General features: G+C 61.9%; 1 protein-coding gene and 1 long non-coding RNA gene across 2 annotated transcripts in view; both read left to right on the plus strand.

The window, feature by feature from the left end:
• The first annotated feature begins 17 nt into the window (after window positions 1-17).
• On the plus strand, window positions 18-5,477 carry LOC112815368 (uncharacterized). The gene is made up of 2 exons (XR_012376632.1): window positions 18-4,025; window positions 4,908-5,477. It is a non-coding gene; the product is annotated as an uncharacterized lncRNA (long non-coding RNA).
• A 5,455-nt stretch (window positions 5,478-10,932) lies between these two features.
• BTBD2 (BTB domain containing 2) overlaps window positions 10,933-14,323 on the plus strand; it is an 8,136-nt gene continuing 4,745 nt past the window's right edge. Inside the window, exons 1-2 of the mRNA XM_025861247.2 lie at window positions 10,933-11,071; window positions 13,789-13,945. Coding sequence (XP_025717032.1) covers window positions 10,989-11,071; window positions 13,789-13,945 — 240 coding nt within the window. The 5' untranslated portion in view covers window positions 10,933-10,988. The remainder of the gene's footprint in view (window positions 11,072-13,788; window positions 13,946-14,323) is intronic.

The raw sequence follows: 14,323 nt of genomic DNA on the forward strand, positions 1-14,323 counted from the left end.
GGAACCCGCCACCCCTCGGGACCCCTGGCACCCACTTTGCCGCCGTCCTGTGGCCCTGCTGGGCCGCCATCCACCCCTCAGCCCTCTGATGCTCGCCATACCCTGGCCTTGGGACCCCCTCCTCTCCGTCCCCCAGCAGACTCGGGCCACCCTGCCCAGGATCTCCGGGCACAGCCCCCCCCCACCACCCTGCCCCCGGGACCTCCTGCACCAAGTGCCCCATCCTTCCCCGGTGGTGACCTCCAGGCCCCCACCAGACCCCTGCCCCTTGAACCCAGAAGCCCAGACTCCTAAACCACATAACCCCCTCAGCGATCCCAGTTCTGTGACACCCCAGCCCCATGTCCGCCCTGGCCTCCAGGCCTTCTCTTTGAAAAAGGGGGCATTGTTGGCCCCGGTCCGGCCCCCCCGCCAGTCTCCAGGATGCAGCCCTCAGCCCCCGGGGCAGGGTGGGACTGATGTCAGACTCCCGGTCCGTTCCCCATCTCTCTGACTCTGCTCCCCGATGCACTCCAGGGAGCTGGGGGAGGGGGCCTCACGGGGAGGGCTCCATTGGGGGAGGGGGGCTGGGGGTTTCTTGCCACTGACCTGGAATGTTCCGCAGCCTGCTGTGAGTGGTCCTCCCTGCCTTTCTGACATGTGGCCTCTGTTTAACCTGTGCCTTTGAGATGTTTCTTTCTGGCTTTTTCTTGGTTATTGATGTACGACTGGATCTAGATTCCTGCCTACAGAAGGTTCCAGGCTTGTGGTTGGGTCCCCAGGACCTCCCGTGGCTCCTCCCTCCCCTGTGTGTGTGCAGCCACATGGGCCTCACCCCCACCCAAGCCTGGAGTAGGGGGACTGATCCCAGAAGCAGCCCCCCACCTCGGCCTCCCTCATGTCCACCTGTGCTCCTAAATACTGCTCAGCCCAGTCTGGCCTTTACAGCTCCCCCTCCCCCGCCCCCACCAAGCTTCAGGGAACACATGGAATGAGCAAGGTGAGGCTGCATGGGCTCCTGCCCCCCTGACCCAAGCCCTTTGGGGATGGGGCCACGTGGATGCCGCTGGAAACCCCACAGGGAGGGGGAAGGGGGACCTCAGGGTTTCTGCTTCAGGGGAGCGAGGGGGTCCCCCGGGCACCACTAACCTCAGGACATGTACTCGACTGTGTGTGGCTGTTAGTGGTGAAGAAGGGATGAGGAAGGTGGGCATGGGGCCCCCCAGAGAAGTGGGGGGAAGGGTGTGGCGCTGCTGGGCTCGGGAGAATGGCTGGGAGCAAGGGCTCTGGTAGGAAGGTCAGCCCGGCGTGATATTTAGTGAGCTTTTCTGACAGCAGCAGGGAGATACAGGGCCCTGGGAGGGGGTGACAGGGATCCGTACCCTGAGCAGGTGCTGAGCAGGGCGAGGGGGAGGGGAGACCTGGAGACCAGAGGGGCTGGGCACGCAGCAGGGGCAAGGGGGGCACTGTGGGCCAGAGGGACAGTCGGCTTTGACGGGGGGCCTGGCTGTGGATGGAGCCTGCAGGCGCTTGGGGAGGACCATAGAAACAGGGCTCCTCTCCCTGGTGCGGTGAGGTGGCAGCTTGGTAGGGGAGGGAGAGTGGGGGCTGCGGCGGGGGGCCCCCCCGGACCCTGGCTCCAGCATCGGAGGGAAGGACAGAGTGGTGGGAGGTAATGGGGCAGCCTGGGGGGAGGGGTGTGGATGGGGGCGGTTAGTGCTTAGGAATGGCTGTGGGGAGCCACCCTGAAAGTGTGGTCTGGGGTGCGGTTCTTCTGGACATGCTGACGTTCATATTCACCTTCAGGCGGGCCCACCCACTGCACCCGTGGCTTCTCACACTAGTGGCCACACGAGTCCCAAGTCCCCAGGGAGCCCGGCCCCCTGGCACACCTTGCTGGTTCCTGCAGGCATCGGTCGGGGCCCCAGGGACTCCCTGGGTGTGTGTGTTTGATGCCCAGAGAGGGTCCGGGGCAGGCCGAAAGCACTTTTCTTGTCCCATTTACCCTGGTATTGATGCCCCACCATTTGGCCTTTACTGATAGAAGGTTCTAGTTCTTTTTCTTTCTTTTCTCCCTTTGGGTTGTGATTTCGTACAGATTGGTGAAATTTTACCTGCAGTGATCAGGTAGATCACTGCCCAGCGAGTGGCCCTGGGCTTTCTGTGCCTTAGTTTCCCCACCTGTGAACTGGGACTGACCACTCGGATGCCTCCACCCCAGGACTTCTGGGAGGATTGACTTGGTGACCCAACCGAGTGCTTATCACAGTGGTCCAGGGTGAGCTTAAATAAAGGTGCGGACATCACCTAGGGCGTGAGGCAGGCAAGTCTAGAGGCTGAATCCGAGTGCGGAGCGTGGGGGAGGTGAGGCTCCGTACCCCAGAGCCCCGGTGGTGTGTGCGGGTGCTCCCTGCCTGGGCCCAGGCCCCAGGCCCCAGGAAGTGATGGTAACCCCACCGTGGGGAAACCTGGCACACCCCACTTGGGCCCAGGGGTCAAGTTCAACTCCAGAGTGATGTTGAGCGGCCCGTCAGGGACCCCTGATGGGACAGGACCAGAAGGGCACCCCGGCTCTGTAGTTCTTCCCCAAACCCATAACCCCAGTGTCGTGGGTTGAATGGTGGCCCCCCAAAAGGTGTGTCTTCATCCCAGGCCCTTGTACCTGTGAGTGGGACCTTATTTGGAAAAAGGGTCTTTGCAGATGTGATTAAGTTCAGGGTCTCGAGATGAGATCATCCTGGATTATCTGGTGGGCTCTAAACCCAATGACAAGTGTCCTCCTAAGAGACACGGAGGAGAGACAGAGGAGAAGCCCCTTGATGACCATGGAGTCAGGCACTGGAGTGCTGTGGCCAGAGGCCGGGGGACCCCTGGGGTCCTGCGGAGCTGGAGGAGGCAGGTCGGACCCTCCCCTGGAGCCTCCCGAGGGCCCTGCCGCACCTCCGTCTGGGGCTTCTGGCCTCCGGGACTGGGAAAGGATGAAATCCTGTTGTCGGGAGTCGCCCTGCGTGTGGTGCCTTGTTAGAGCAGTCGTGGGAAACCGAGATCTCCAAACTCCACAGGAAAGCAGCTGACAAGCCCAGATCGGGGACACGCTGTGGGACACCTGGCTGGGCGTCCAGGAGGCTGTCAAGGTCACGAGAAACAAGGAAAGGTGGAGATGTTGCCACACGCTATGGGCACTGAAGGAGGTGATCAGATGCCATGTGGGGCCCCAGGTGGTGTCCTAGGGCAGAGAGAGGGGTTAGCGCCAGAACATGGGCACCACTGCGGTTGAGGCTGCCTCCAAAAAGTGGGGACTTGTGCGAACACCTGCCTCCCCCCCGCCCCCCGGCGGGCATGGGCTCCGGGCGCAGGCTGACCCGGGCTGTGGGGCAGGAGGGCCGGCATCCGTGCAGGCTGAGGAGCGGGCCCTGGCCCCTGGTCCCGAGGCTCTGCCTGGCCTTCACCCTGAACGCTTTTCCCTCTAAGCTCCCAATGACGGGCACCCCCGTGGTGGTGGTCATGGCCTTGCTCCTCTCCTTCCCTGCTGCCTTCGGAGCCCCAGGAGAAGGCCTGGCATGCAGTAGGTGCTCAGTAACTGCAGGGCATCGACCTGCCCGAGTCAGATGTCTGCTCTCCCTTGCTGGCGGGCTCTGCGGAGATGCTGCGGGGCTCAGGGTAGGGCGGCCCTTGCGAGCGATTCGGGCGCTGCCGCAGTCAGTATCGCAGACGCCCGAGCTCATCCGTCTTGGAGAATGGAGCAGAGAAGGCCAGCAAGCGGAACGGTCTTTCTGGGGTCTCTCCTGGCATCGATCCGTGTTCTGCTACGAGAACATTTTTTGATGACTCTGGCTTTCCGGTATGTTTTGAGAACTGCTGAGGCCCTTGTTCCCAATTTTATTCTTTGTCAAGACTTCTTCAGCTGGTCGCACATTTACCCTTTTGGCATCGATGGCCCACCCGTCCCTCGGGCCCCCCTCAAACAGTCACAGACACATGGTGCTGGCGGGAAGCATCTCTGTCCCTCCACGGCCGACATTCCAGCCCGGCATCAGCCAACTTAGGTAAACAGCCTCCGTTCCCCGTACTTAATTCTGCCCAGCAGGACGGGTGTAGACAACACATCAGTGAATGAACACGGCCATGTCCCAATAAAACTATTTGCAGAAACAAGGGGTTGGCCAGTTTGCGGGCCCCTGGGCAGACTCATGGTTCCGTTGGATCTCTAGAATCAGTTTGTCAAGTGCTGAAGGAATTTACTGGGGGGACGGGTCCCCCAGCGATACCAGGCTGGGGAGAGCGAAGGTTAGGGTACAGAGCGTATCTGGGAGCAAGATCTCTCTGCATTTGTTCCGGGCAGTTTTTGGGTTCCTAGGACAGTTTCGTGGTTTTCTACATGTGGCTTTTGCACATTTATTGCTGATTTTGCTCACTTACTTTTTTTTCTCTGTTGTGAATAATCTTTGTTATATTTTTCCAGCTGGTTCTTGCTGGGAAGCTGTATGTTTTTTGCATATTTATTTCTATCTGATTTGAGCGATTTCTGTCCAAGCCCTTGTTCATGTTAATAATTGTTCAGTGGATTCTGTGGTCTGGCACTGTCCGATACTTTCCTGTGATGATGGGAATGTTCTCGATTTATGCCGTCCAGCGCTAGCTACACGTGGCTACTGAGCATTTGAATATAGCTGTCACAACTGAGGAGTTGAGTCTTTCATTTTTTAAAAAGATTTTATTTATTTGAGAGAGAGAGCAAGCACGAGCGGGGGGTGGAGAGGCAGAGGGAGAGGGAGAAGCAGACTCCTCACGGAGCAGGGAGCCGGACGTGGGGCTTGATCCCAGGACCCTGAGATCATGATCTAAGCTGAAGGCAGATGCTCAACCGACTGAGCCACCCAGGCGCCTTCTTACTGCACTTCTGACCACAGGACATTGCTCCCTAACAGGTGAGAGCAAGGAGCCTTTGTGTTTTGTGTTTTTCATCGACAAATGGGACCACGGATGCTGGTTTCCGACGGCTTCTCTCAAGTTTCTCTCGATTCCCTGCTTTCAGAGGGTTTCGTGAGTGTGGGTGTGGGGTGCTCCCAAGCCCTTTCCCCGGAGCCTGGTCCGGGTCCTGACAACTGTCTATGTGGAAAGTGTGCACCGCCGTGTGGCCGCCGCCCCCTGAGGTCCCCCCGCCCACTCGCTGCCATCACCGGCCTGCCTTCTGTCTCTCCCAGTCTGCTGTTTTTAGAAATTTCATGTAATTAGAGTGATACAGCATGTCATCTTCAGTCTGGCTTCTTAAAAGTTTTTGAGGGGTGCCCGGGGGGCTCGGTCAGTTAAGCGTCTGCCTTCGGCTCTGGTCGTGATCTCGGGGTCCCGGGATCGAGTTCTGCGTCGGGCTCCCTGCTCGGCGGGAAGCCTGCTTCTCCCTCTCCCCGTCCCCCTGCTTGTGTTCCCTCTCTCTTTCCCTCGCTCTCTGTCTCAAATTAATAAAATGTTTAAATAAAAGAAAAAGTTTTTGAGATTCATCCACGTTGTTGTGTGTATCAGTACACTCAACCCTTGAACCATGTGGGGGTTAGGGGCGCCGGCCTCCTGCACAGCCAAAAATCCACATGTAACTCCACCCCTGAGACCTCACCCAACGAGAGCCTACCGGGGACCGCAAGCCTCTCCAGTGCACGGACGGGGATGCTTTAGGTATCTACCGTGTACTGTGTTCTTAGAACCAAGAGAATCGTAAGGAAGAGAAAGGGCGTTTTGAGTCCCATGCTGCCTTTACTGAGAAACATCCGCCGGTGTGTCGACCCGCACTGTTCAAGGGTCAGCTACAGCCCAGTTACCTTTCTTTTTTTATTTTAATTTTATTTATTTATTTGTGGCGGGGAGGGGCAGAGGGAGAGGGAGAATCCCGAGCAGGCTCCTCGCTCGGTGCAGAGCCGAGCCTGATGCGGGGCTCGATCTCACGGCCCTGAGGTCATGAAGGAAGCTGAAATCACGAGACTGAGACTTTTTTTTTTTTTTTGAGATTTTATTTATTTGAGAGAGAGAGCGTGTGAGCAAGAGAGTATGAGTGAGGGGCAGAGGGAGAAGCAGGCTTCCCGCGGAGCAGGGACCCCGATGTGGGGCTCGATCCCAGGACCCCGGGATCACGACCTGAGCCGAAGGCAGACGCTTGACCGACTGCGCCGCCCAGGGGGGTCCCAGCTCAGTTACGGCTACTGCTAAAGTTACTCACGCAGTCACTGAATTCAGCTGCAGGGACGGACCGTGGTGTGTCCTTTCACCAGCCGCTGGGCATCCGGGCTGTGTGCGGTTTCCAGGCTGCCGTGTGCGCTGGGGCACGAGTCTGTGCGTGGACACACGGTTCCTTTCCTCTTGGACAAATACCTGGGAGCGGACCCTTGGAATTGGGGGTAACTCTGACATTTGACAGTTTAAGAAAGCGCCAGCCTGGGGCGCCTGGTTGGCTCAGTCGGCTGGGCGTCTGCCTTCGGCTCAGGTGGTGATCCCAGGGTCCTGGGACCGAGCCGTGAATCGGGCTCCCTGCTCAGCGGGAAGCCTGCCTCTTGCTCTGCTGCGCCCCTCACTCATGCTCTGTCAAATAAATAAAATCTTTAAAAAAAAGAGAGAAAGCAAGCGCCAGCCTGCTCTGCGGTGCATGCGCACCGCCTGCCCCGCGTACTGGCCTCGCGGCTGCACTGCTCCCCCCTCCCCCCATCTCTGGGAGAGTCTGCCGCTATCCCTTCTGAAATGCCTGGGGGCTTCCCTTTGGGGAGAGGTTTTCAGGGGCTCATTCTGTGCTTGCGTGTGTTCCGATCTCCGGGAGTCCGACCCAGCTGTTTGCGTCTTCGCAGGACATCATCCCTTCATCTAAGCTGTCCCAGTTTGTTGGCATGAAACTTGAAATTCTTTCATCTTTAGGGTCTGCAGTGACGGTCTCGCCTTCGCTGCTGATTTTGTGGCCTGTGTCTCTTCCGTGGGCGGCGGGTTCTGGGTGCCCCCCTGCGCCCGGGCTCACGAGGTCCCGCTGTCCCCTTGTGGGCTTCCTTCTCTGCTTGCGGTGGGTTTGCTCCCCACTGTCTGGACGCCTGAGGCGGGAGCTCGCCTGGCCGATCCCCAGGCTTTGCCTCGTGGATTTGCCACGTTTGCTTCTAACGGCGCCTCTTTCCTCGTGGCGGGTGGTGTTTCCATTTTCAGGCCAGCCGAGATCTTTCTCCTTTGCCGCGCGTTCCTCCCCCCCCGGGTTGCTTCGAAGTGTGTTCGTTTCCAGACATTTGGGGATTTCTCAGATTTCCTCTGGTTGTGGATGGCTAATTCCTCTGGAGAGTGTGGTGTGGCTGACGTCAGCCCTGGTCGTGCGTTCACCTGGGGACCGTCCCGTGTGCGCGTGGAGGGTTCGGTCAGGCCGGCGGTGACGGGTGGGCCGCGGTCTGTGCGCCGCTCTGCCAGCCTTCGAGAACAGTCCAGAAGCTCCAGCTCTGGTGGTCCGGCTGTCTCTCTCTCCCTCAACGCTCAGTTTCTGCCTTGCGTATCTGGGGAGCCCGTTGCCAGGTGCGTGCTCATCCATGACTATTCCCCGTTGCCGGCGCACGGCTCCCTGAGCCCAGGAAATGTGCATCTCCAGTGAGGGCCGGATCCTGCCGCCCGTCGGGTGGGATTCACGCCGTCTCTGCGGGCTGTGCCTTCCTCATCCCCCCCCGCGGTGTGGCTGGATGTCAGGCAGTGGCCTGCGTCCTTCCTGGGGCATCGTGGCCAGAGGCCTGCCACCGCCGTCCCCTCCAAGTGGCTCTCCCCGGGGGACACCGCGAGGCTCTGCGCACACCCTGTGTCTTCTCCCTGTCGCCCCAGGCCGTCGTGCTGGGGGTGGGGGTTCTCCCCGCGCACGGCTGCGGCCCAGGTGTTTGCTGGTGGTGCTTTTCCGCGTCCATGACCGCGTCTGCGTCCGTCCGCCGGATTCTGCGAGGAAGTGCGGTCCCTTTCCGTTCCTCCGCTCACGCAGTTAGGTAACTCCGTCTTTGTGGCCGAGGGTACGTACGTTGTGCAGTATGCGTACGATGTTGTGGCTTGTGCCGTCCCAGGTTTGGCCATCCTGCATCCTCCTGACGCTTCCCCGTCGCGCTTGGAGCGTTTCTTTACTTGCTGGCCCCACGAGACACTCCAAGCTCGTCTTGTCCTTTCCCCGCTCCGGCCCCGGGGTCCGCCGCGTCTCCAGGGAGCTGGTCCCGTTTGTTGGTGTGGGATGTAGACCCCAAGCTCCGGGCGCTGGGTGTCCCCTCGCTGCCGGGCTGCCCATGCGTGGAGCCGCAGGATGGTCCCCATGCCTCTGCTCCAGGCCAGCACCCCGGAATCCGCGCCCCTCCCACACTTGACACCCTGTGCCCTCGGCAGGGGGCCCCGGCTCGCACCGTCCACCACACGCCTGCTCCGTGGCGCCGCCCAGAGCACGCGACTCTCCGCTCAGGAGCCACACAGAGGAAGTGCGGGGCCGCGGCCCCTCCGGGCAGTGGGGTCCTCCTGCGGGATGTGTCCTTCCGGGTCTGGCTCCTCTCGCTGAGCCTGGTGTCCTCGGGGGTCCCTCCGAGTCGTGGCAGGCGTCAGGGTCCCTTCCTTCCGGAGGCTGGAGCGTGTTCCCGCGTGGGGACGGACCGCGCCGTGTGTATCCTTCATCCACGGACACGCGTGCGTCCCCCTTCTGGCCGCTGTGACTCGCGCTCTGTGAACACAGGTGTGCAGGCCGTGTGGACGCGTGCGCTCGTCTCTCCCGCACGTGCACCAGGCGTGAGCTGCTGGGCCACGCGGCCGCTCGGGCTGGGCCAGCAGAGGAGCTGCCGGACGGTTCCCACGGCGGCCGCGTACCTCGCGCTCCCGCCGGCCTCGCCGCGGGTCCTGCTCTCTCCGCATCCGTGTGGCCTCTCGGCGTGGTCCGCGTGGCTCATCCCAGCCCTCTGCGTGGGGTGAGGCGGCGTCCCCCGGGGGGGGCAGATCGGGGCTTGGAGAAGACCGGGTGGCCAGCCAGGCGGGGAGGGGCCGGAGGCGCGAGGGGTGTGAGCAGAGGGCCCGGGGGTGCAGATGCCCCTCAGACACGGCAGTCTTGCGGGGGGCGTGGGGGCTGGCAGCCTCTTACTGCGGCGCTGGAGCCCATGTTCCGGCGAGAGAGTGAGGTGCTTCCCCCAAGCCGGAGAGGAGGACCCGGAAGGCACTTTATCTAAGGAGCGCGTGTGGGGGTGCAGTGAGGGGCCTGGGGCCGCCGAGGATGCGGGTGAGGCTGGCCGCGCTTGGGGCAGGGCCCCAGAGGCGTTTCCTGTCCCCGTCCTGGGGCCAGACGTCCAAGGCCGACGTGTCATGGAGGCTCCGGGGACGGTCCTTCCTGCCTCTCCCAGCTCCTGGGGCTCCAGGCATCCCCGGGCTCGTGGCCGCGTCCCTCCCATGTCTGTATCTGTCGCCACGTGGCTTCTCCCTGTGTCTGTGCTCAAAGTCCCCTCATGAGGACACCAGCGTGGGACTAGGGCCACCCTGCTCCCATATGACCTCACGTGAACCAGTCACGTCTACGAACACCATTTCCAAGTGAGGTCCCATTCCGGCTTTCCGGGTGGACATGACTTCTGGGGGAGGCTGTCCTCCCCACTTGGATTCCCATCTGGTCCCCTGTCTCGGGTCTGGTCCCCAGACATGCTCAAGCCCCGTGCCCACGGCGGTCCGAACGAGGGCCTGGGAGGCGCGCCCCTGGATGGCGGGGAAGGTGGGAGCTGGGGAAGGAGGTCCTTCTCCCCGTTAACATTTGGGGGCTTCCCAGCCTGGGGTTTGCTGGGAGCCGTGGGCAGGCTGGGAAGGAGAATGTGGGGGCCGCTCTGAGCCCCGCGTGTGTCACGATGGGGACCCCAGGAGGGGGTGTGACGCAGGGCCTCGCGGACCCGGGGATGGGTGCTCTGCGGCAGACGGGCTGCGGGGTGAGCCCTGGAGACTGCGGGTGGACAGCACAGAGCACGGAGCAGGCGGCCCCCATGGAGTGCTCCGGCGGGGGGGTTGCCGCTGGCTCGGAGGAAGGCTGGGGGGGGGCACCTCACTTCTTGTCCTCGCCCCACTGGGCCTTCCTGTCCTTGCGCCGAGAAGTCACGGGCAGGTGGGTCCCGCATGGTCATACCACTCTGGATGAACCCTTCGGCCTCACGGCTGCCACCTCCTAACGCTCCCCTGTGCTCCTACCATTCCCCGGGCCCTGATGCCCTTCCCTGTGGCCTCAGCCCCGCTCCAATGTCCCTGCCAAGCCTTCCCTGACTCTCACTCCCATCACAGGCTTATGTGCTTCCTGCCCCACAGTCAGGCTGTCCATGCACTGGACCTGCACCTGCCTCCCTCCAGGACGGCCAGGACCCTAGTGCCCACAGCCCGAGCACGGGTGGGGGTGTGTGTGTGTGGGGGGGACACCCACAGTCTGAGCACGGGGGGTGTGTGCATGGGGGGGACACCCACAGCCTGAGCATGGGTGTGTGTGTGTGGGGGGACACCCACAGCCTGAGCATGGGGGTGTGTGTTTGGGGGGCACACCCACAGCCTGAGCACAGGGGTGTGTGCGTGGGGGGGGGCGGCCCCAGCCGCCTGAGCGGGGGGTGTGTGTGGGGGTGACACCCACAGCCTGAGCACGGGGGTGTGTGTTTGGGGAGACACCCACAGTCTGAGCATGGGGGGTGTGTGTGGGGGTGACACCCACAGTCTGAGCACGGGAGTGTGTGTTTGGGGAGACACCCACAGTCTGAGCACGGGGGTGTGTGCGTGGGGGGACACGGGGGACCTGCTGTTGCTGGGCCGGTTGCATAGCCTCCCTCCTGGAAGCATCTGCCACTAGGATATTCTGGGCCAGCATCTGCTGGGGCACCGGCCGGAGCCGCTCCCCCAGCACCTCCTGTGGGGACACATGGGGCCCCGACAGCCCCCAGACTGGGGTGCCGGGAACAGGCGGGGCCGCATGGAGGGTAACCGGGCTCTTCTCTGACGCCAGGTTCGTGCTGGCCGTGGGCAGTGCCGTCTTCGACGCCATGTTCAACGGGGGGATGGCCACCACATCCACCGAGATCGAGCTGCCCGACGTGGAGCCGGCCGCCTTCCTGGCGCTCCTCAAGTAAGACTTCTAGATCTTTCCCGGAGGCCCCCACCCCGTTTTCATTTTTGTATGTTTTTAACAGACGTAATTTTCAGACGGGACAGTCCACCCATTGGCAGCACACACTTCAGGGGTTTGTAATGTGTCCACAGCGTTGGCGACTGATTCCACACCCCGTCACCCCACTCCCCAGCCCCGGCCCCCGCGAGCCCCCTTCCCGTCCGCGGATGAGCGCGTTCTGGACGTGTCACCCACGCGGACGCACACCCCGTGTGGCCTTCCGTGTCTGGTTCCCTCCCTGAGCGTCGTGGGCTCGGGGTCCGTCCCCGGGGCCGCGCGTGCAACTCCCCGTTCTCACCCGTCGTGGTCAACGGGTTGTGGAAGAAGTAAGATAATGTGAGAATGTTCAGTACCAGCTCTAGTGTTTTCTTCTTGAGCCTCAAAATTCCCTCAAGCGCGTTAGCATCAGAGCGGTGGGCACCCAGGGCGGGGGCTGCGCCCTCCGAGCAGGGGGCAAGCGAGGCTGTGGGCTGGCGGGGCTCTGCCCCTCCGCTGAGCACCGGCCTCTCGCTTCCAGAAACACCGGGGGTAAATCAGGGTGGGGAACTTTACAGACTGTTCCAAGCAGTTGACATTTCTTTTTAAATGCAGAGTTTATTTTTTCTCTTTGATTATAAAGATGGCACAGGGGGAGAGAGAGAGGAAGGAAGGAAGGAAAGGAAACAAACGAGCGTGAAGGACGGGAGGAGCCGCCCCCTGCCGTGTCCGAGGCCGCGTGGGTGCTCCCCTCCCCCGCCGTCCGCAGCTCACTGGCAGGCGGGGCTTTGTTCCCGTTGGTCCCGTCGGCGGACGCCCCTTAATGCTTGGCGCCGTCTGATACGCTTGGACGCTTGGTCCTGTGCGCCACTCCCGGCGTCTTCCCGAGGACAGGTAGCACTTTGGGGAACAATCTCAGGGATTTGTCATCGTGTAACTTCTCAGATTGCTAAAACCAGCGGCGGATGGGCTCCGTCCCCACCACTCACCCTGCGGCTGGTATTGTAAAAGCAGCCAGACTATTTGTAAACGAGCGGGGAGGGGAGGCTGGGTGCCACTAAAACTTCAAGTACAAGAACAGGTGACAAAACCATGATGAGCTATCACTTCATACCCACCTGGGCAACTATTACGAAAAACACAGAAAAAACAAAAGAAGATAACCAGAATCAGTGAGGAGGGGGGGCTCTTGGGACCCCCGTGCGGGGCCAGTGGGGTTGGGAGACGTGGCCAGCTCTGCGAGACAGGAGTGAGGTCCCTCAAGAGGTTTAAACGTGGAGTCACCGTGTGACCCAGCAATTCCGCTGCTGGATGTCTCTGTGAGAACTGAGAGCAGGGACTCAAACAGGTCCCTGCGCACCCGTGTTCACAGCAGCACGAGCCTCACGGGACAGACACAACTCAAGTGTCCACCTGTGGGTGCAGGATAAACACCACGTGTCCATCTACACGCTAGACTGTTAACATGGACAGACCCCGAGGACACCGGGCTCAGTGAGAGGAGCCAGACCCCACTCCCAGGAGGTCCCCAGAGGAGTCCCGTCCACACAGACGGAACGGAGAGGGTGGCAGCGGGGGCTGGGGCAGGGGGTGGGAGTCTGTGCTTCACGGGGACAGAGTCTCAGTTTAGGGAGATGGAAAGTTCTGGAAACGGAGGGTGGGGGTGGTCGCATGACACTGAGGCGTATGCCTAAAAATGCTTACAGTGGTATTATTTATGCTGTGCATGTATTTTTTAAAGTGTTATTTAAGTAATTTCTAGCCCCGATGTAGGGCTTGAACTCCCAACCCTGAGATCAAGAGTTGCATGCTCTTCCGACTGAACCAGCCAGGCGCCCCCTTGTTGTGTATAGTTTATTGTAACTTTAAAAAAATAAATAAAAGATGTTCATGAGAAAACAAACAGGTGACCGGTTGCAGTTTGCCAAAACCCTGGCTTAGATTGAACTCAGGTGGGTGCTGGGTTCCGCCCCCTGGCTCCCGGTTCCCATCACTCGCGCTGAGCTGCTGCCCCCAGGGCTGACGCCGTCCTCCTCGCTGGTGTGTTAAGCGGCCGACCCCGTCACAGGTGCGCCCACTGCGCTGCTGACCCCGGGTCCGGGGTCTCCCTGACCCCACAGGATTACAGCTGCTGATGTGGGAGGCCGTGTGGGGGCTTCCAGCACATTCTCGGGAGACCCCGGACTCGGGCACAGCCTTCTGGGCCTTGCTCTTGCTCTCCGTGCTGCATCCCGCCGGCTTCGGCCCAGGGTTCTCATCTCTCCACCGCCTTGTTCTGTAAAATGGACCGTACCTCCACGATCCGAGTGCGGGGATGGTGGTGGTCATGGTGCCTGGTTCAGGCTGGCCTTCCTGGTCCTGCGACGCGCCCCGAGCTCGCTGAGCCTTGCAGCCACGTGGACGGCCGTCCCACGGCAGATCCCACGCAGCTGCCTCCAGGGGAGTCGGGGGGCCTTCCGCGTTGGTGCCCTGGCACGGGGCCGTCCCACCAGGAAGGAAGGGGCCCGCCGCATAGACGCGTGTTTCGGTGGTGGAGTGTGGGCGGGATGGGCTCTGGCTGGCCTTGGTGGATAAGGGTCTTTGCCAGGTCATAGGGCAGCAGACGCTGGTTCTGGAAGGCTCCTGGGGCGGGGCTGGGGGGGCAGGGGCTGGAGTGATGTCTGCCAGCCGGGTCTGACGGTCCTAGCGTCCTGTCTTAGGTTTCTCTACTCGGATGAGGTTCAGATCGGACCCGAGACGGTCATGACCACGCTGTACACAGCCAAGAAGTACGCGGTGCCCGCGCTCGAGGCCCACTGCGTGGAATTCCTGAAGAAGAACCTCCGGGCCGACAATGCGTTCATGCTGCTGACGCAGGTGCGCGGGGGCGGGGCGCGGGGCGTGGGGGGTCGGCCCGCGTGTGCGGCTGGGGCGCGGGGCAGGGACGAAGGCGGGGCAGGGAAGGGCGAGGTGCGCGAGGCGATTAGGGCGGACGCGGGGCGAGGGCGCAGGCGCGCGGGGCCGGGGCAAGGACGGGTGTGCTGGGACGGCGGGGGAGGGCAAGCGAGGCCTGTGGGAACGTGGGTGTGCGGGTGCGGGGCGAGGCTACGGGTGCGAGGGGTCCGGCGGAGGCCTGGGGCAGGGGGACCAGGTGAGGATGACGTGTGCAGGGGCCGAGTGACGATGGAGGGGCGCAGGGAGCCGGCGATGACGCGGGTACGGGGCTGGTGCGCGGGGGGAGGGGTGAGTGCGGGG

Source organism: Callorhinus ursinus, unplaced genomic scaffold, assembly GCF_003265705.2.
Source record: "Callorhinus ursinus isolate GAN/ISIS: 27379988/994484 unplaced genomic scaffold, GSC_fseal_2.0 scaffold77, whole genome shotgun sequence".
NCBI classification, from domain to species: domain Eukaryota; kingdom Metazoa; phylum Chordata; class Mammalia; order Carnivora; family Otariidae; genus Callorhinus; species Callorhinus ursinus.